At 49.0% G+C, this 21,937-nt stretch overlaps 3 protein-coding genes across 3 annotated transcripts; 2 read left to right on the top strand and 1 right to left on the bottom strand.

The window, feature by feature from the left end:
- Positions 1-390: 390 nt before the first annotated feature.
- Positions 391-783, top strand: UCRPA7_5630 (putative thioredoxin-like protein; the record flags this gene model as incomplete). Its single annotated transcript, XM_007918175.1, has 1 exon — positions 391-783. One exon carries the CDS (start codon positions 391-393, stop codon positions 781-783), a length of 393 nt encoding a protein of 130 aa, XP_007916366.1.
- Positions 784-7,393: 6,610 nt separating this feature from the next.
- UCRPA7_5629 (hypothetical protein) lies at positions 7,394-8,593 on the bottom strand (the record flags this gene model as incomplete). The annotated part of the gene is made up of 1 exon (XM_007918174.1): positions 7,394-8,593. One exon carries the CDS (start codon positions 8,591-8,593, stop codon positions 7,394-7,396), a length of 1,200 nt encoding a protein of 399 aa, XP_007916365.1.
- An 851-nt stretch (positions 8,594-9,444) lies between these two features.
- On the top strand, positions 9,445-10,665 carry UCRPA7_5628 (putative epoxide hydrolase protein; the record flags this gene model as incomplete). Its single annotated transcript, XM_007918173.1, has 1 exon — positions 9,445-10,665. One exon carries the CDS (start codon positions 9,445-9,447, stop codon positions 10,663-10,665), a length of 1,221 nt encoding a protein of 406 aa, XP_007916364.1.
- Between the last annotated feature and the right edge of the window lie 11,272 nt (positions 10,666-21,937).

Genomic DNA, 21,937 nt, shown 5'->3' with positions numbered 1-21,937 from the left:
TTTTCTGATCCAGCGACATTGACAAATTAATTTTGAGGTAGACTAACAATTTACGGAGTGGTGATTACGAATTGGACAACTCGCTGAGAAGCGCCACGTGATACCCTGATTTGAGTTGTTTTAGGTATCGCCGACCACCAGAATGCACAGAGATTAGGCGACTGGATCCAGCCGATTCTAGCGCCTTCGCACCATCTTTGGCTACCTTTACTCAACCAACCCCGTCAGTGCTGACACACAAGGCTGTTTTTACATATATATTGCGCCACATCGACGACAACAACAGATTCATCATACATTCAAGCAAGCATCAAGCAAGCATCAACTGAACAAAAGCAACGTCAGCAACAGCGCACCTTTCACAGCCCTTGGAAAAAGACAAGCAAGAATATGGGCGGCGACGACGACAAGGTCCACCACATATCCTCCGCGGCGGAGCTGGAGGCACTGCTCGCCTCCACCACCTACGTCGCCGTCGACTTCTTTGCCGACTGGTGTCCGCCATGCAAGGCTATCACGCCCGTCTTTGCTTCCCTTGCCGCTAAGCACGCTATACCAAACGTCCTGGCCTTTGCCAAGGTCAACGTCGATCACATCCAGGAAGCTGCCGTCAAATACCGCATAACGGCCATGCCCACCTTCCTGTTCTTCAAAGAGGGCAAGCAGGTCGCCGTGAACGGCCAGGCCATCATACAGGGCGCCGATCCTCGCAGCTTGGGTGCCGCTGCCGACAAGTTGGGTGGTCTCGCCAAGAAGAGAGCTGAGGCTGCGGCTTCATCATGAAAGTACTAGGAGCTAGTTCTCTTGATGGCTCCACGGATGGGAGGGAGGGTCACAGAAGGTAGCAGTCATCATAAGCGCTCGAGGGTGCTTATCACTCCGCATGCAGTGATCGAGTAGCGTATAGCGGCAGCAGACAAAATTTAATGAATCTCGAACCCCTCATCTCTTCCACGCTCATGTTAACTCTGTTGAATGAATGCCTCTCATTTTTAAACCAGTAAGAACGGGACGGCATGGCCCGACTCTGGCCGTTCAATGAGCCCGTAATTATGTGTGATCATTATGTCTCTTTCAGGTTTGTTCCGCCAGCTGTGCAACTGCCAAGTCAATATCGGTCAAAGACCATGGTATCCACGATTTGTGCTCGTCGTCAAGTAAGTCATGAGATCGTCTCAATAGATGGACCGCCCACCCATCGAGAAACCACTCACCCTCGTGCAGCTTGAGAAGAACACAAAAGTGTGCAAAGATCGTGACGGCTCCTTGCTCTCGCTTTTTTAATAAATGGATCAATGAATTCGACTCAACCCAGATCCAAATCATGGCGTCCAAGACATCTCTCGGAATATTGGGGTCCTGTGTCGACCGGAAAGATGCATCGAGCTCATGGAGGGCGTGGTCATATATGCTGAGCAAATCTTCATCTTGGACTGATGCGTGTATTCGTGCTTGAAGAGCTAGGAGCCACGGGGTTTTACAACCTTCACAGGCGGCTCGGAATTTCACCCTAGCCATGGCCCATGCCATGAAAGGCCTGAGATGCGGGCCATCCACGTCGACCCCAATCTCATCCACAATGGACTTCGCACCGCTGACTAGGAAAGCCCAGTCTGGATAGTTGTTCTCATCGGCAAAAGGATATCCGTCTGATTTGTGACCACTGGCAAGGGCTGCCAACCGTTAGCAGCACTATCTCGCCAACCCTTCGAAGACTTGCACTTACCAAAATAGACCGTCAATACTGAGAAGAAAAACAGACTTGTGTTGTGCTCCTTATCTATGTTTTCCAACGGTTTCATTGCTGATCGAGACGCGTCTTGAAAAAACATGATCGCATGCGTAGTATAGAAATCTCTATTTTCAGGCCGACTGTGCGCGAGGTGCAGTGCGGAGACAGCGAGAACAGCCCGCATAACGTAATCGTACTTAAGACCAAGCTCAATAAGACTCGTACGAAAGAGCTCTTGCATGCCCTGGTCAATAGAAAGAGTGTGTCGCGTACACTCGGTAAAGTTGTGGAAGAGTTCCAACTCAAGCAGAGGAAGCTTCTCAGGCTTCGGTTCGGGTAGACGTGCACTTTGAGGACTAGCCCGTCTCTCTATACTGGCTGAATCTGCAGAGACGTCGGAATACGGGCATGCAACACCACGAGCAATGCAATTGAGACATGCTGGGCGTCTTTCGTCACACTGAAGTCCACGTTAGTCAATCGTGCATATCTAAATACAATCATTCGTCTTTGTGAAGTCATTGTTAACTAAAGAAGAGTGCTTACCTTGATTTTGCGGTCTTTGCAACTTTTGCACCCAGTCCTGCTCCTCCTAGGCTTCCGCTTTACAACGTCCCAACGGTGGGTAGAAGAGCTTGCAAGCAGGGCAGTTGTTCTGGTTTGAAAATTGGTTAGGGGCGATGGTGTAGCAGTCTCAGGAGATATCTCCGGACTCGATTCATCTTTGCTCTCCATAACGACAAAGGAGGTAGCTAGGCTTCTAGTAGTGGCTTTGGGTTGGTTGACATATGCCTCCACTCACTGGGCACTATCCAATTGGGTGTTGCTGAACAGATTGCAGGAAAAATGTACAGAATAGCCTTGCTCATTATCAACGCTGCGAGGCGGTCTGGTCCGGAGTGAGCAAATCGGCGTTCCTTAATGTTGTCTCTTGTGATGGAGAGGGGAGAAGTGTCTTACCCCTGCCATTGGACCTGACTCGTCAAATTCGCTATCCGCATGGGCCCACTCTAGGGTGTCTCTAATCGGCAAGCGAGTAGTCAGCCAATCAAAGGCGAATATGGGTTTTGAGCTACACACTCGGGTGTGCTTCCAGTCGGTTATGAGATCTCCTTCGTCCGCCTCAGTCAAAAGTGCTGCGCCTCCGTGTTGATGCTCGGGTCTGGGTAATTTTTTTCTAATTTAGAGACAGATACCTCTACTTATTCCTAATAACCTTTTATTTCTCTACTTTCATTCACATCGACCAAAGTTTTTTATTCTCTCTACTTTGTTTAGTTCCGTATTTTGATTATTGATCTAAGTGAAAGCCATTGAAATGGTTTCAACCAGTGTCATATCCATCCGCGGAACAGCCGATTTGTGCGATGTCAACACTACGATTCTTGGCTATCGTCCAATCGAAGGCGTGAATCTCTTCCTTGCCATAGCATTTGGACTTTGCGCCATTTTGACCATTGTCATTGGCACATGGAAGCGCACGTGGAGTTTCTCCCTTGCTGTAGGGATTGGTTGTGCTCTTGAGTGTGTAGGTAAGCAACAGATCAATATTGGAGAAAGCCAACGTCAATGTGTACTGATAGTGACGCAAGGTTATGTCGCTCGAGTCCCTTTGCATTCCAATCCCTGCAATACAAGTGCTTTCCAGACTCAGCTGGTCGCTATTATCCTCGGACCTACTATCATTTGTGTCGGACTATACTTGACCCTTAAGCATATCGCTCTCGCTGTCAACCCAATGCTATCACGAATCTCTCCGAGGCTCCTGCCGTTCATCTTCGTCCCGGCCGACGTTTCCTGCCTGGTCGTACAGGCAGTTGGAGGTATACTTGCGGTTAAAGCTGGTGGCGATACCGGTGTGAAGGACCCTAAGCTGTTGGATATTGGTGACAAGATAATCATTGCCGGCATCTGTCTACAGGCTACGGTGCTTGGAGGTTTCGGTTTTGCCGCTGGTGACTATCTTCTGAGAAGCAAGCGGTGGATAAAACAGGGAGAGCCAGGAGAAGAGATTACCGCTCTTTGGAACAACAAGAGATTCAAAATGTTTCTTTTTGCGCTTATAGGAGCCTACGTCTTCATCATGATTCGGTGTATTTACAGGTGAGTCAATCCTATATGAGTCCGTAAACACACTTTAGCTAAACAATTAGGATTGCGGAGATGGCAGAAGGATGGGGGTAAGTCAATCCACAAAGCCTTCGAAACAATCGTTGACGTTTCAAGGAATGATATCATGCAAGACGAACCATCTTTCATTGCTCTTGAGTCTTTGTAAGTCTACCTGCGCAATGATGACTATTTTCATTACTTCTAAGAATTACGTTTTCTAAATATTTGTAGTATGGTGCTTGTGGCTTCCGTTTTATTATCCGCATTTCCACCCGGGTTCTTTTTCCCTAGCATGTCTACTCCCATTCAGTCGAACCGGTTTAGACTCTCATCCTCCCGAAAGCCACAGTCGGAGAACGAATCCGGAAATCAAACCACTGAAGATGACTTCTTGTCCCGAACAGAGGAACAATATACCCTACACGAATACGGGCATAAAAGGGCGATGAGGCGACAAGACTCGGAGCCAATGGCAAATTGGGAATGAAACTCTTTTCATATGGTTGTCGACCATAGATATCACTACATAAGCCCAATCTTCAATCAATACCCCAGATTGCTTATAGAGTTGCACATCCGGCTACGGCTTCTCTATGATATCTAACGACTAAATCTCCCAAAAATCACAGTCAATTTCTACTCCTTCCATCTTTCTTTGTTTTGTACTCAATCGTACCCATCTAAATAAAATACTTCATAGATAGCATAAGCCGATACGCGAGGCTTGTAAAGGAGAAGCCCAGCTTTGCCTTCGAAAGATATCCAAATATCAGACATTAATAAACAAATTGTAACAGAAAACACTCGATTAGGCTAGATTTCTTCATGAGTTACATCAGAAAGGTCTGCGGAGTCTGAACGCAAGAATTGGGGGGATCTGGACGTAATTCGAGCGCGCTTCTACACGGTTTTCAATCATGTCAACCTCGGTAAATGCAGGCTCTTCCATTGCATCCATGACTAAGCCGGCTCGGAAAAAGGTTGAGAAGAGCTCATGTAGCGGTCGATGGAAATATAGCTTGAGTAAGCACCATAGTTAGAGTTTCCTAGTCCAATGGCAAGCACTTCAAAGGCAGAGTCTGACCTGAAATTTCGGTTGGCCGTACCCAGCAACACCTTTCCACGCCGGGACATGGAGATAGTTTCGAATGTTGATAGAGCGAATGACTGGAGGTTTATTTGTAGTCTCACCCGACTCCTCGATCTCCACATGCCGTGTTGCCCCCGAAGTGAAAAATACCGGATGCAGCATTGTAGCAACGAAACTGCGGCTATTAACATTGGACACGCGTATGGTTGACACTTTTCAGTAAGATACGAGAAATCACATACACGCCGTCATGCTTCAAAAGAGATGGCAGCGCTTTAGCTAGAGGCTCCAACGTTGGAATGTCCATGATAGCCATGTTAATGATCACGATATCGAAGCCATCGCCCTTAATACGTGAGTGGTGATGGAAAAAAGGCTTTCCACAAGCTACTCACCGTTAAGTAGGAATTTGCGAGTCCCTCGAGGTCAGTTGATTGTGTCACATCAAGACGTTTGAAAGTTACTCGAGCTTTCTGTTCATCAGGGCAGCGGCGAATAGCATGTGTGAGCATATTACCACTCCCATCTGTTGCTACAACTGATGAGCACCTTTCCGCAAGCCATCGAGTTACAAGGCCATTTCCGCAGGCGAGATCCAATGCCTTGCAGCCAGGCTTGAAGCTGATCAACTGCTCCAGACAAGGGCGTTGCAGAACTTTCCAATACTTGTTACCTTCGGGGCCTATATTCTCGTCCCAAAAGGCTGCATTTGAGCCCCAAGACTCGAGGGCATCAATCTGCTGGGTTGCCATGTCTCCAAGCTGCCAATGCGTTGTTCGATTTCTAGTCAGCCAATGTTCACTCGAAAGCGAATATGTTTTACCGACTCTTCTAAGTGAAATTGGCAATCATGGTGTAGATTTTGCGGCCATAGACTTGGAGAGCCAGAAAATAGCATATATATTTAAAATTAGCCAATAGTAATTCGAGGCACTGATATTCTTTCAGGGGTACGCCGGTGACTCATTGCCGGTTCTTGGGCCCGACGCCACTGAATTCAACTACCTAATTTCGGATGCCTTAAGTCAAGCATGGTGACATAGCGCAACTGCGTAGCTACCATTTTGACCCTAGGTCTATTCTACTCAGCCGAACCGCCCTTAAGTAGTTCGTCGCTCACGTTCTCTGTTATGATGCACCCATAATTACTCCTTCTCCAATACATCTAAGCTCTTTGTGTATCCTATTCTGATCCGCCATCTAGATTTATCCAACATCGATTTCGTAGCGACCTCATTTCAATCATATTTAAGTCTAAAAGGGCTGATGCTTGCACCCGCTCTGTAGTTTCCGTAACAAAAAGTCCAGTATGTTCTTGATGGCGTTGTTCTTTCTCTTGATGACCTATTTCCGAACTGGCGGGGCATAGTTGAACGACTGCGAACTATCATATCCACTTTGAATGATCGTTGTCCCGCGAGGCACTCCATAGGAACGAAAGTGCCTGTAGTCTAGAATCAATATACCGGCCATCTGAAGGCGAGAAGTCTGTATCAAAATATTGCAATCAGTTTGTTGCTCAATGCAGAGAACTTCACGATAGAACTTACGTGAGAATTATCGCCAGTAAGCCTATGATCCAAGTGAGTGTACAACTCGTACCAATGCAAATCCGTGCGACAATCTTGAACATCAAGACCATTACAGCAAACCAAAGTAGAATTTCGAGGCAGTTCAGTATCGCATTTACCTTCAAACTCGCCCACTTTCGAAACCCGTAGGTGTGTTCTGTTAGGAGCTAGTAGCTAATGACGACAACTGATTTGACTCCGTGTGGCCTCGGATTAGCAAAATGTTGGAGATTGTACAACTATTCAACATACCATCATCAAACCCATCATACTGGCCCTGGTAACTGGTACATCCTCGATGTTCATACGTGCACCAGTGAGTGCAATAACAATTATGATCAAGATGACCTGTACAGCATGAACAGGAGTTTTCAACCGCTTGTCAAAGAGGGCAGCGAAATTGGTCTCAAATCCGTAATGGTGAGGAACGATTGTTTGATGATTAGGATTGAAACCGACACTATGTTGATAGATTCGAGCCATTTGAAGGATCAGGATGGGTTTATCCCCTGAAATACTCCAGTGGTGTTGCGGATGTACTTTAAGATCAGATTCATAGCATTGCGCGGAAAGCATGGAACAATCTGACTCGCGGGTAGAGAACCCATGGAAAAAGCCGAGTTCTATGCGGGTACGAATACGCGTGTAGAGTTCACAGCACTAAGGAAGTCAACATATAATCTTCACATCGCGTCTCGTGACTTGATTAGATACAGCCCGCTTGAAGACTTGGCATATTCTGTTTATGGTCTGTCTTTGTACTAGTGTGTGGAATGTGTAACTCGCCAGCTCAGGTTTATCGACTTGACATTGATAAGATAATCAGAATTGCAGGGCAATCACACGCAATGGAGAGCACACTGGTTGGTTTTCGAGTTCTGCATGCCTTTAAGACACCTTTCCAGTCTGCGGCGGCTGGGTCCATCGCATCTCTTGTTTTAGAAAACCTTTGATGGCAGTTTTCATCTGGCTCACCTTCCAGTTCCAATTATCTCTGCTCTCTGTCCCATCTTTGTTTTTCGGGGCATCGACTATCTCTCTGGGAATACCATCCAGGGTGAGATAATGCCCCAGGTGAAGGACTCTTCCCATGCCCTTCGGCGCTGCTTCTTTACCGTCTCTGGCAGTGAGTGCTTTGCGCAGCTTCACCATGTTGTCATGCTCGCGTGACGTGAAGACGATGATGTAATCGTAAGTTTTGAACACATCTTTCGACAACCCTCTAGATCTGCGGGCAGATATCTCCTCCTGTATAGCCTTTTTGTAGGGGTAATCATATAGCTTGTTGTCGAACACTGCCGCCGAAGCTACTGCCTTGGGCTTTGCGTTGCCTTCGGAGAGCCCCATCTTGTATGACGGGTAAGTATACTTCAGGCCGTCGATAATGTCTGTGACCTCACTTCTGCTCTTTACAAAGAACCCAGCCGAGTGGATGAGCTTGATTCGCCAATCGCCGCCTGTTCTCACGGTCCATTCTCGAAGCAGTTTCGTCAAAGCCTCACATGCGACACTGCGTGCAACGTTATGTGGATCAATAAAGATGATCTTATAATCTGTTCGCAGAGGCGTAGCCGGGGATGGAGAAGGTCTCGCTCCGGCCTTAGGAGCCGAGTTAGCAGGGCCCGCAACGAGTAGCTCATTGATACCGACACATCCCATCAGTTGGAGATAGTCGCGTAGGTCTTGACGGTGCAGCTCGATGTCATCAGCGATCGAGGAGAGTTTCTCTGAGCTGCTTCCAAGAGCAAAGTAGGCCTGTGCTATGGTTTTGAAACGGAACTGGAAGCCAAATGGCCCGATATCATTGTCCCATTTGTGGAAGAGGGCGTCGACCTTGGCGGAATCATCACGTATGTCCTCCATGATGGCTAAGAGGTCTTCCGTCTGCGCGGGACGGAGGCGTGCTAGAGCACGCTTCTCCTCACGGCGAAGCAGCTGTTCTAGGTGGCCTAGAAGCGACCGTAGTCGCTCCATCCGCTTGCCAATGCGCCGCATTTGCTCCGGCGCATCTTGAATCCGCTGGTACACCTCTACGGCCTTATTTACAATCTCAATCACCTGAAGAACAGTATCTAGAGATAGCGACATGGTGGCAAGGCGGGTCCGACTGAAGCCGGCTCCGACACGGGCGACAGGTACGGCACGAAACGGCCACTCCGGGATGACGAAGGGCGGACTTGTCGAGGATCGGCAATGAATGAGAAAGCGGTGTCTGTGGCGAAAGGTGGGGAAGAATTGCGCCCTATTCTCTGCTGTAGGGCGGCGCGCGACATTGACCCCGTCCTAATGGCCTTACTACGTATGCGGCTTGACTTGGTTTGCCTGGGCGCCTCTGGAAGGATTCGTCGCCTGTTCTACAGGCACAGACTGCTGACATGACGTGCTGCAGGCGGTCACATTATCTTGACCGGGTTCTAGGAAGCGAAGGATAGCTTAGGTGACTGGGACTAAGGCGAGGATGTCTGCACCGAGTAGCCTACAACATGGCGTTCTGATTGCCGGCTTCGAGAGAGTGACCCACGAACAGCGACGCGCCAAGCGACATTTAGCGACAGCCACGCCTTTCGAGTCAGTTTGACATGTAGGCAGGCGGCTCTGTAATTAATTCATCGGGTTTCTTCGTCCTCAACGACAGAATTTAATTCGATATAATAAGGCCACCATCCTTGGATGAATGTGTCGATGTCCCATGCACAGCAACTATCAAACTATCAAAGACACTGAGGAAACGATCCGACTCTCCGACAAAATTACTTCTATAACCGTCATCGAATGCTGCTTACTAGTAAACCTCGCATCGTTTGGTCAAGATACGTCACTAGAATTGAACCCCCACCCCTACGATACCGCTTAAAGCACCCCCGGTCCGGCGCAGCGCAGTCAGCTGTACGACAAACACGGTGAAGGCCGAAAATCCATATCAATAGAAAGAAAACGCAATGGCACCAGTCAGACCTTTCAAAATCACAATTCCTGACTCGGAAATTGAGAAGCTGAGGAAGAAGCTGTCGTTGGCAACCTTCCCCGAAGAAGTCGAGTTCAGTGATGACTGGCACTATGGAGCCCCGCTGAAGGATATCAGGCGGTTGGCCCAGTACTGGCAAGATGGCTTCGATTGGCGCTCGGCCGAGGCCAAGCTCAATGAACTGCCCCAATTCAGTACAGCCATTTCTGTTGACGGTCATGGCGACATTGATGTCCATTTCGTGCATCAGAAGAGCACGCGTGCGGATAGCATACCGCTTTTATTCTGCCATGGCTGGCCTGGCAGCTTTCTCGAGGTGATCAAGCTGCTACCGCTGCTGACGAGCGGCGATGACGCTTCGAAACCATCTTTCCATGTTGTCGCGCCATCGCTACCCAACTTCGGCTTCTCTGGCCGCGCACCTCGACGAGGGTTTGCAATTCCTCAATACGCCGAGGTGTGCCACAAATTGATGAAGGCACTTGGATATGAGCATTATGTCACGCAAGGCGGAGACTGGGGCTACATCATCACACGGATGATGACCGTGTTGTATCCAGAGCATGTCTTAGCCGCTCATGTGAATTATGTGCGCAAAACGGAGCCGCCAACGTTCACCGAGACGCCCGCAACCTACCTAAAGCATGCAGTGCTGCCATACAGCGCCGAAGAGAAGGCTGGTCTTGAACGCACGAGTTGGTTCCACAATCAGGGATTTGGCTACAATCTGGAGCAGTCAACACGGCCAAACACCATCGGTTTCGCGCTTGCGGATAGTCCCGTTGCTCTGTTAGCCTGGATATATGAGAAACTTCATGACTGGACAGATAGCTATGCGTGGACAGACGACGAGGTCCTCACATGGATTGGCATCTACGCCTTTAGCACCGCTGGTCCGGAAGCAAGCGTCAGAATCTACTATGAGAGCACGCACAGTCAGCTCGAACTACATTCAAAGGCAAGAGCCTATGTCCCTGGTGTGCCTTTGGGTCTGAGCTATTTCCCACGCGATCTGGTTGTGCCCCCGAGCACCTGGGGTCGCTCATTAGGACCGGTTGTGTTTGAGAGACGTCATCAGGATGGTGGCCATTTTGCCGCTTATGAGCGACCCGAGAAACTTGCTGGGGACTTGATGGACATGTTTGGAAAGGGTGGTGGTGCCGAAAAGGTTGCAAAGAGAATTACGGCTGCCTAGATGACAGGCCAACTTGGAACTTTGTGGGATGGAGTTTAGCGTTACGGAAGGAATGATGTTTGAGCCAAGAAAAGCCGATAGCGTTAAATAAGCACGATCTTGTGTTATCACATCGCGGATTGACCAATAGTAAGCTCGTTTTAGAGTTCTGTTAAATTGATAATCATGTTCTATATTTAATTGACTTTTTACACCCGTAATATCTGGGCAACAAACTTAAGTCCATGGATTCGCCTGGGGCCTTTGGCAGTACAAACAAGATTTGTTAACATGTACTCTCTCTACTATTCCTGAAATTGTGTCTATGTTGTTCTTTGCAATTATTTCACTTTGAAGTTGGCATATAGGAGCAAGTTGATGCTTTCCGTTTCTGGTCAACAAAGTCTTATAATTTAACTCGACTCTACCTTCGCTGCAAAACTCCAATCACCGATAATCGACTTGAATTCCAAGTGCTTATCGTCTCCTCGATATATGTGTAGAGATAACTGGCTGCCAGCAACCATACGTGTGAGATTAAGACCTGTAGAATGAGTGATTCCCCGCCTAAGCGCCCCGAATATTAGGCTGGTTCTCAAAATGAAAGGTATCTAGGAAACAAATGCAACAATCTCAAGTAGATGCAAGCGACTTGAACGCAGTCTCCTCCAAAACCGTCCCATCTGCCAAAGTAACCTTTTCGCTAGCAACCAAGACAAACAAAATCCTGCAAAAATGCTCCGTCCGATTCACCCACTTGTGGTTTACACCACCCTGTACGAGGAATTCGCCTGCCCGGATCGTCTTGGCTTCCCCACCATCCAGCTCCAGCACAATCTCCCCAGAAATAACAACAGCGTAATCGAGACTCAATGTGCGGTGCATTGGCACGGTATAGTTTGGCGGAATGTCTGACAGGGAAAAGAGAACACCCTGCGGCGGACAACGTGGCAGCGTGTTCGCCCATCTCGGCACAGGCTCCGTGTTATTGACGGGGACTACTTGCCTTGTGTCGAAGAGGGTGAAGGCGCTGGCGCCTGGCCCGAAGGGGAGGAATGGCTGGACGAGCTCGTCGGATTCGAAGACCGAGACTCCGTCTTCCCTGTGGGTTGTTCGTAAAAGACGGGGTTGAGGCAGATTTTGAGCCATACCAAAAACGTTAAAGACAATGTCTGGCTTTAGAATGCCAAGAGGAGATGCGTGTTTAAGATAGGGGTCCCAATTAGTCTTGTCTTGGGGATTCTTGCTACCTTCGCCTGGAGAAGACATGGCAGATGGAGGACGGGAATAAGCAGAACTTATATATGCGTGGTCAAGCGGGTGTTTCAGATTGATCTGATTGATCTGTATGCAGAAGCTATGCAGTGTGATCCAACAACATCCTGCCGTTCGCGACTCGGCCTTTTGCTTCAACTTATACGTTTTTCGCGAGGCCGAAGCCAGATCGTGATGCGGCGACAGGGATTCTCGCGCGCCTTTCCTGATTGGATCAACAAGACGAGTCTTGGCGGAATTCGGTTTGCAAATGGGGCAAATGCGAACAGCCCCTGATTGGCTGCCACACGCCCAGGAGCTGGGTTGCCCATGTTCGCGGCTCCTGCGGCTGCCCACAGTGTCGGTGCGCGCCTGAGAGACCGAGCAGGGCTGAGCCCGGTGCGATCCCCAGTGTTGCCAGTCTCGCAAGTATCACGACATAAACGCGGAATAGGGCTGCCTGCATGCAGCTTTGAATCCTTCGGGGGTGACATAATTTCAAGGTCGTCCCGCCGTCTGCCCAACGACATGTTGTGGTCTACACCCGAACGTGGTCCGCAGAGTCCGAGTCTGACGTCTAGTTCACGTGGATCCGCTTCGGACGCCGAACAAATCCTCCACCCAGGTCGTCATTGTCGACCTCCTCGAATCTAAGTGATTGTTTCATGTTCGCATATCTCGCATATCTCCTTAGTCTGCCCATTCGAGATGGCCATTGAAATCCATCAAGGCCTGCCAGAATCCTTCGTCTAGTTCTCCGGGCTGGAGGAGCGAAGCTTGTTGATCCAACTCCATGGCTTGGCCCCCGCCTGCGGCACCTATCGAGGCAGCAGCATCTTTCAATCCATCACGTCGGAGGGGGTCAGGCATTTTGCTGGCGAACCAATGACGGATCCACCTGAGCTTATCGCGATACAGGGTTAGAAGTGACCTGTCCTCCAAGATGCGCCTCTTGCGTGCTAGTGTCTGTGATATGTTTTCAGCTTCTTCATATCTGTCCGCTAAATGCTCGCATAGAAGACCGAAGTCAAAACTTCTTCTTGCGACGTCAAGATCCCAGTCTGAGTCATCCAATAACAGCAGCCTACTCGCAGTCACGATCATGAATGACAGCCCTACTGTGGGACCGAATGCAAGGGAGCCAAGGCTGTCCGTGGGAATCGCGGCGAAAGTTTTGAAGAAATCCTTCGCAGCCTGTAGACAGTTCCACAAAGCCTCGGTGCGATATGCTGTGGCAGTTGGATCATTGGAGTTAAGAGACGGGCGCATGAAAATGGCGGGCTCATACAGCCGCGTGACAGAGCTATAATATTGTACCCAAAGGAGCACTGCGCACTATTAGCATCACCAGGCAACGAAATTCCTTCCTAGGCAAACCACATTGCAAAGAACAATGCGATATCAAGCCACGGGAGTCCGAAGACAAATCAAGTATCTCACCATTACACTCCACGTCAGGAGGTTGGTTCTCAACCAGCGCATCGAGCTCCTTCTTGATTGTAGCAATAGCCATGTATATCGAGCCATAGAATGCATGTGGCAACTGCGCATCAAGTTGCGGTGTTGGGGTCACTTCATGTACACGAAGGACCAGGCGTTGCATCCGAATCAATGCGATTAGAAACCTGTCAGAATCATACTCCTGGGAACGTTCTAGGATATCGCAACATTTTGCAACATATGGTGTGTAAGGTAGACCATAGATTCGACGGAACAATGTGGAGATCCTGTATGAAGTGTATGGGTTGGTGCATTACTCTCTAGCAGAATGGACGCTTGCACTTACACAGATGATTGGTAGAAACATCCAAGCATAGCTCGCATGTCATCTAGAGTGTGCTCTGCCTTTGTTGCAGCGGTATATTTCATCATTTGCTTTGCTTCCTGGACCAGCGGGTGAGGACCCATGGCAAAATCTTGTGGGTGTCTTGTCAACCCTAGATCAATAACAATACCCAGGGCAAGTTGAAGAAGGCTTGTAACTTTTGACTCCAGGTAGTAATGGGTGTCGCCCCTTGTCTTGTTAGCCAGCTGTTCAAGTCAATGATTCGAAGCGGCCTCACCAGGCTAAGAAAAGTAAGATTGCCTGCAGTAGCTCCATGCTTTTTTGTACTCGGACGACGACATGCTCAGCTATGTGCTCGCGAAACCACCGTTTGAAGTCTCGTTGTATAGAAGCTGGTTGTGGAGCAGAAACAGAGATGATTGTCCGAAAGAGAAGCGGCTTCTGCGCGTAAAGATCATATGCTGTCATCATTGCCGGGACTGGGACAAAGGGGAAAGAAGGAAAGTACACTGATCGATACAGATTCAGGGCTCGATCGGCTTCATCCAACGTCATGCGGAAACCAGGAATGATATCAACATACTCCGTCGAGGGAGTGGTCTGGTAATGTGGTGTTGCAGCTTCCGTGCTTAGAGAAGGCGGTGGTAGAATCCTAGGCAAGACCTGGAGCTCAGTGTCTGCATGAACAGGTTCCACAAGAGGATTGAGTAAACTCTGTATCCCGTTTCCCCTTTCAGAACCTGGAGGAGTCTGGCTATTTTGCTGGATCTGCTGGCTGGCATTGAGAAGTGACATGATGCCATCGATCTTCTCCTCCAGCTGCCCTACCCGGCTAAGATAGATACCGGTTAGCGGCTCCGACAAGAATAAACGGCAGCGAACCGGGAAAGCGGCTTACGTTGACGGACCCCGTCTTCTCCGGGGGTTCAATTCCGGCAGTGTACACGGTGCCTTGATTTTGGCGCATCTATCTCGTGGTTATGGTCAGTGGAGCCGTGGACTACGAATAAGCCGATTATCAAGATCGGTACCTGCCCCGGAGCGAACTAGGTGCTCGGGTGGTCCGATGCCGGATGGCCGGCATGGCTCCTTCGGAGGGCGGGGCTTCCCGAGGCCGAAACAGGGGAGCAAGACTGAACACACCTTTGACATGGACTGGCACCGGGTTCTGAGGTCCAGACACAGCGCATTTTAGAGCGGGCACAGCTTTGGCAGGCGCGTGGCCTGTACTTCTGCACCTCCGGGGTGGCGTGCGAACCATCACCTGAGAGTGGTGGAGAGGACATTGTGAATGAGCAGAAGAGGCAGACAGCTGGGTGGTTGCGGAGATGATTTGACGGTTTGCCGGAATTACCGCTCGATCCCCAGCCAAAGGCGTCTGGCGGGCGCGGAAGTTCCCTACCGTGCGCAGGGCGTAGCGGCTTCTGCAGCAGGATGCAGGAACATAAACAGCTAAGGCCAAGTGGCGTTGATTGCAGCAGATCTGGTGAGACGTCTCCCTCGAGTTGATCGTGCTGGGGAGAGTGTGAGAATGGCGCTGGTTGTTCGCTCGATCGAGCTCGGCCCGGTCGGGTAGGGAGAACTAATTACACCAAAGAAGAAAGAAGGAATGCTCGCGACAAGGGGGCTGTGCAGCTTGTCCGGGCCCAAGCGGTGAAGCCGAGAAGCTGATGCTGGATGATGTCTGTGCCGGGTACCTCGTACCTAACAGTTCTCAGTTAGTTGTCGGCGAAAATCCCTCTTAATAAGCAGGTACGTGCTAGGGTAAAAGTCCATGAACTCTAGGCCGAGAAGGTCGGCCGCCGGCGAGTATTTTGCTGCCCGTGCCGGTTGTCGCTCTCACTATGCCCGGCCAACCAATCGCAGCATCACAAGCCTCTTTCGAGTATCCTTCTTCTGAGACGCCTCAAGCGGAAGCTCTACCAGCAGCAGGCGACTGGAGGTAGCCTTAGCTTGTCCTATTTCGTTGATCGCTTTTCGGAGCTCTCAGAATGCCGAAATTGTGCGACAATTTTCTCCTTGTCGTCCACACATTAATATATCTATTTAATAGTCTCAGTCCTACCACAACTTTTTATTGCCAAGCCCGACAAAGTTATAATGGCTATGGCTACCGAGACGGTTCCTTCAGAGCCAAGACGCTCTATACAGTAAGCTTTCCATGCCGTCCTAATACTTGTAGCTAACGACCACATCTCCGAAGGCCACTTGCGCCTGAAAACATAAGCGCAGGGACAATCGAGATGCCTGACCTGGAGACGCTTGAAACCAACCGAGAAAAGACAAAGGATCAGGATAGTCTTTCTGACTATCCTACGGGCTGGACGCTGTTATCCGTATTCACGGGTTTGTTCTTGTCAGTGCTGTGCACTGGTCTTGTAAGTATTCTCTGTCTTCCTTTCTGGCTCATTGTCTTGTAACTTGCTTGACCAACAATTTATTGTATCAGGACCGATCAATCATCGCCACTGCGATCCCAAAAATCACAAGCGACTTCAACTCGTTATCTGATGTTGGCTGGTATGGCTCGTCATACTTGCTGACTGGCTGTGCTTTCCAGCTCATGATTGGAAAGCTATATGCCGAATTCAGTGTCAAGTGGATGTTCATAATCATGTTAGTCATTTTCGAAATAGGATCAATCTTGTGTGCCGCTGCCCCCAACTCCCCGGTTCTCATCGTTGGGCGAGCCATTGCCGGCCTAGGAGCCTCAGGAATATCTACCGGAGCATTGATTGTGGGTCAACGAAGCACCATCTACGTGCGAAGCCAGAACACCGCTGATAAATGTAGATTATTGCTACAGTGTTACCACTTCACAAGCGGCCAAAGTATACAGGAGCCATAGGAGCTGCTATGGGTATCGCTCAGGTTGTAGCTCCCACACTGGGTGGGGTTTTCACAGACAAAGCAACTTGGCGTGAGTAACAAGTGACACTCGAAACCCCCACGACTAATTTCTAGCAGGATGGTGCTTTTGGATCAACTTGCCTCTCGGCGGCATTACTCTCGTCACCGTTTTGCTACAGCTTAGACTTCCGAGCCGACAGGCTGGTCCTCAGAAGACCTGGCGTCAGATCTTGGAGAAGTTCGACTTTCTTGGCACTTCAGTCATTGTTCCGTGCATCGTATCTCTCCTTTTAGCACTGGAGTGGGGTGGCAGCCAATACCCTTGGAGCAATTGGCGATGCATTCTTCTTCTCTGCGTATTCGGTATCCTCATCGTGGTATGGGTCTTCATCCAAATTAAGCAAGGTGATAGGGCTACACTACCCTTGCGGATAATATCTAACCGCTCTATGATATGTGCTATGTGGTTCATGTTTACTATGTTCGGGGTTCTATACGTCATCATCTACTATGTGTCTATCTGGTTCCAGGCCGTCAAAAATGTATCGGCTTACCACGCTGGTATCAACTATCTAACGACTACGGTTTCTATGTCCATAATGGCCATTGGCTCAGGATTCTTGGTTAGTTGGAGAGCTCAACTCAAGCTGTGAAATATTGCTAACAGTCACGTAGACAAGTCGAATAGGCTACTACGTACCCCAACTGATTGCAAGCTCCATCCTCGTCTCAGTTGCTGCCGGATTGCTCACTCGTTTTGATTTACACACCAGCACAGGATACTGGATTGGCACACTTATACTCTTCGGAATAGGTGTCGGTACAGGAGGCCAACAATCCATCATGGTGCCCCAAACTGTATTTACTGGGCCTGACATCTCTCTTGGTACATCAGCGATGATGTTCACACAGACGCTGACAGGCAGTGTCTTTCTCTCGGTTGCTCAAAACATATGGCAAAGCAGCCTCCTGGAGAACCTTGAAAAGCATGTGCCAGAGGCAAATCCTGAGCTTGTCATTGCAAATGGTGCATCTGGTCTTATTGATGCAATGAGTAAAATCTACTCCCAGAAAACTGTTGCCAACATACTGGCGGCATACTCAAAAGCTCTTCAGAATGTCTGGATCATTGCAGTAGTCTTGGCATGTCTGAGTATATTTGGTACGATCTTTATAGAATGGAAGAGTGTGAAGGGCCAGAAGAAAAAGGCAACAGAGACCTTGGAGAATGATAGCCATCGTGCAGCGGCTGCAGAGAACGTATGATTGATGATCTTGGTTGATTGTCTATGGAGGTTACCATAACGAGCGTGGCAATTGGGCCACATAACAGTGTACAAAAGATGACCACCACACTCTCATTGAGTCAACATACTCATCGTCATGACTCGGCGACACCCTGCTAGTACGGTACTACGCAAGGCTCCGCGTAATATTTGCTCAGGTACTCAAGTCATTCATGGGTTCGTGATGAGGGCGTTGATTGACTTGAACAAGCGCGAAATCTAATAATACTCTGCTTCATGTTTGCTTGCTCCGTTATCATCCTGTGGAGGACCTATTTCTGTATGCCGAAGTAAGCTCTAGGATTGCTCCACTATATCGCAGGAGTGGTCTTGAAAAAGAAGCTACACGATCCATCTCCAAAATCTTAGCCGTCGCGAGTGCTAGGCTTACGCAAGCCCTGCACGGAATATCCCGGTTGACATTTACGGGCAGTCAAAACGTCCCCCACATTCCTGTGACAGCGCCGTCAGCATTTCAAAACGCTCGATTTTGATTCGTCTAACACTGAAACAACGATGTTGTTGATTCTGATGCTAGCTTCACTTCTAAGGCCTTAAAGCCTTGTAGCAGCTAGCCCTTGCTTGTATTAACCTAAAGCAGCTCAGCCGCCGCGCAAGCTACGATATCATGGCGATGCCACGCAAGCAACTGAGCATGTATTGCCAGGATTTGAGGCGAAGCCTGGCTGATATGTCTCAAGGCGTGTCAAGGAAGTGTATAATAGTCACCTCTCTTGACGCGGGATTTTCTCTGTAAGAGAGAATTGCATGTCAATGTCAGAAGCCTTACCTTCCCGTTGACCATCTGCATGACCTATCGGCAATCTAACCTACAATGCGGATCTCGTCTCTTCTTGTCTTAGCCGCATCCCTTCTGGCGATTGCTCACCCTGGCGAGCATCATGAAGAAGAAGACATAAAGCTTTTAGTAGCACGCCGTGAACATCAAGCCCGTGCTCGGCGTGGCCTTGACGCTTGCCAGAGCAAAAGGCACTACAAGGAGCTGCAAGATCGAGCTATCAAGCGTCGTGCCGCCGCCGTTAACATCCAACGCAAGGCTAAGCGTACCGATGCATCGGGGACTGGTCACAATCTCACAGACTCACGTACTGATGTTGATGCCGATTCCGATCCATCTACCGTTTTCGGTTCAACCCATACATGTCTTCTTAACCCTGAAGGAGAGACTGGTCCATACTATGTGAAAGGGGAGTTGATCCGCCAAGATCTGAGGGAAGACCAGCCTGGTATTCCTATCATCATAGACGGTCAATTTATCGATGTGGAGACTTGCGAGCCAATACAAGGATTGTACTGGGATCTCTGGAATTGTAATTCAACCGGTGTCTATTCAGGCCTGGTTGCAACTGGCAACGGCAACACCGACGACACCTCCAACTTGGACGCGACTTTCCTGCGAGGTATCCAGGAAACTGACACCGATGGCGTTATCCAATTTCTATCAGTATTCCCAGGCCACTACAGTGGGCGCACAACGCACCATCATATGGCAAGTTTAGCTACAATGAACATATCGCAATGTAACACTAATAACAACCCCAGGTCGCTTGGGCTAATGCTACCCTTTTGCCGAACAACACGTTGACTTCAGGCTATGCTGCACATATCGGCCAGTTATTCTGGGACCAGGATCTGATCAATGCTGTCGAATCAACCTATCCATACAATACAAACACAATTGATATTACCGAGAACGCCGACGACAGAGTTGTTGGAGATGAAGTCGCGGATACCGAGTCCGATCCATTCTTCAACTACGTTTACCTTGGGAATAGCCTCGAAGATGGGTTATTCGGTTGGGTAACTATAGGTGTCAACCTATCGGCGACATACTCACCGAACTATAGCTTCGAGTACACTGATGATGGTGGCGTGGCGCTTGGAGAGACTGTCGGCTCTGATAATGTCAATGGTGATGGCGGATCAATGGGCGGAGGTGCTGCTGGGGGACCTAATGGCACTGCCGGATTTCCCAATGGAACCAGTCTTCCCAGCGGCGTCCTCTCCGCATCAGCCTCGACCACTGGCTCGATTTCTAGCACGGAAACAACTTCCTCAATCTCTGCCACAGCATCTACATCTGCAGGAGATGGACTTGGCTCGTAAGTTGATACAATTTTCTGGAGTTTAGTATTCTTGCGTGCTTGTTCGAGTGTATCATTTAAGAGTACACCAGCAAAGTCTCGACAAGGCACGAGCTTAGTTATGTGAAGTCACATAACTTACTTTCGCAATCAAATGCTCTTGGTGTCGAGCTAACACAACGAATGCATAGAACAAGGGTATTGGGCCACGAGATCATCACATGTCTTGTCTGTGCCGCTGCCACACTAGCAGGTCTTCATTTCGGTCGAGCATGGCTGAATGAGTAATGCACGTCGAGAATTGGACAGCATCTCCCCGACCAAGTGCATCATAAGTCCTAGCTGTTATGGACATGGTGATAAAACATACTTAATCAGTTGTAAATACAAGCTACTGGTTCTGATTTACATCCTTCCCCCCTCCATATAAACTACAGTGGTGAAGATGTCCCTCAAGTCCCACCGTGTGCTGCCAGTTGATGGTACATCATCATATGAATAGGAATTGTGATATGAATCATTCGCGTATCAAGACTCCCTAACGTTACGCATCTCCAGGTACCTTTTGAAGCCAGAGCATCAGAGGGTTGTTATACAGCGGCTCTTCTAATACTATGACGTGATTTGATTCGACGATGACGGGCCTAGATCCAAGGAGATTGCTTCGTGTGAATGTGACCCGACTAGCAAATGGCCAAGATAGCCAAGCTTCGAGGACCAGGGGTCTTGCATCATGTCTCCAATTTCCCCTCTCGGTCTCCAATCTTGATTGCTCCGTCAAAGATCCCCCGATCCACCACAACAAATTTATTCTCCACGAGAAATCGTTCCTGAAATTCCCCCGCATTGGTGCAAGAATTGCGTTGTTTTGCGTGTTGATTTGCGGGGCTAATCTTGGGTAGTATTGCAGTTTCCTCGCCGAGGATCTCGTCTGCTAGGGATCAGCAGCAACGTTGAGATAGTCACGGACCAGAGCAGTCGTTCGTTAATCGCAATGGCTACCATGCCTCCCACTTGCAAAGTCTCGGCGCGGGGTATTTATTATTTAACTCGGCCTCGTCTTTATCCGAAAACCTTCCTGAATGCTTGGCAATTTCAATGACTTATTATAACCAAGTTTCGATATAATAGACCGACTTGCTGTCTCTATCATGCGCATTAACATCCTTTCACCGAGTTATAGAGACTAGATCGCGGTCTTGGCTTGGTTAAGCATCTTATTCTAGGGCCTATCGGATTCAATTCAATGGCAAGATTATGTCTCTATCTCTTCGCCCTGGCCGGCTTTGTCGGTTCAGGATCCATGGCTCGTTGTAGCAACTCTACCTCCGACAGCGTTAACGTACGATGGATTGGCGACACGCCGGCTTATCAATCGGGGACTACATTCGGTGTTGCGTGGCCACGAGGCAAGTATCAACCCGGGAAGACCGAATTTTCCCTTTCTGGCTCTGGTGACGCACAACTTCAACTTCAATCTTGGGTCACGGCATATTGGCCAGATGGGTCTATCAAATGGAGCGGTCATGCAATCCCTGAATCTGGGTCAATCTCCGACGAGTACATCGTTAAAGCCTCAAAAATTACTGGTTTTGTTTCCAACACAACACAAACCACCGGTATCACTGTGTCTGATTCCTCTGAGTCGATTCAAATCGACACGGGAAAGCTTACAGTGGTTTTCGCTAAAAGCGGGAATACTATTATATCCTCAATCAAAAGCCTGAGCGGAAAGACGATCGGCCAAAACGGCAAATTACTGCTGCACACTCAGTCTGCTATCGAAGATGATATTGGAAGCAAGTCTACAACTCCTATCGAGTATTTCGATTTTCAGAGCAGGATTGAAGAGGTTACGGTAAGTGAAGAGACCTCAGTCCGCGCTTTGGTTACCGTAAAGGGGAAACACGAAGTCGCGAGTGCCAATCATGTTTCTTGGCTTCCTTTCGTCCTACGGTTTTATCTTTACGCAAACTCGGATGCCATTAGGCTCGTACATACACTTGTATACG

Source organism: Phaeoacremonium minimum (assembly GCF_000392275.1).
Source record: "Phaeoacremonium minimum UCRPA7 unplaced genomic scaffold PA7_03_scaffold_420, whole genome shotgun sequence".
Classification (NCBI taxonomy): domain Eukaryota; kingdom Fungi; phylum Ascomycota; class Sordariomycetes; order Togniniales; family Togniniaceae; genus Phaeoacremonium; species Phaeoacremonium minimum.
Note: the sequence above shows the minus strand (reverse complement) of the source record. Positions and strands in the feature narration are given on the sequence as shown.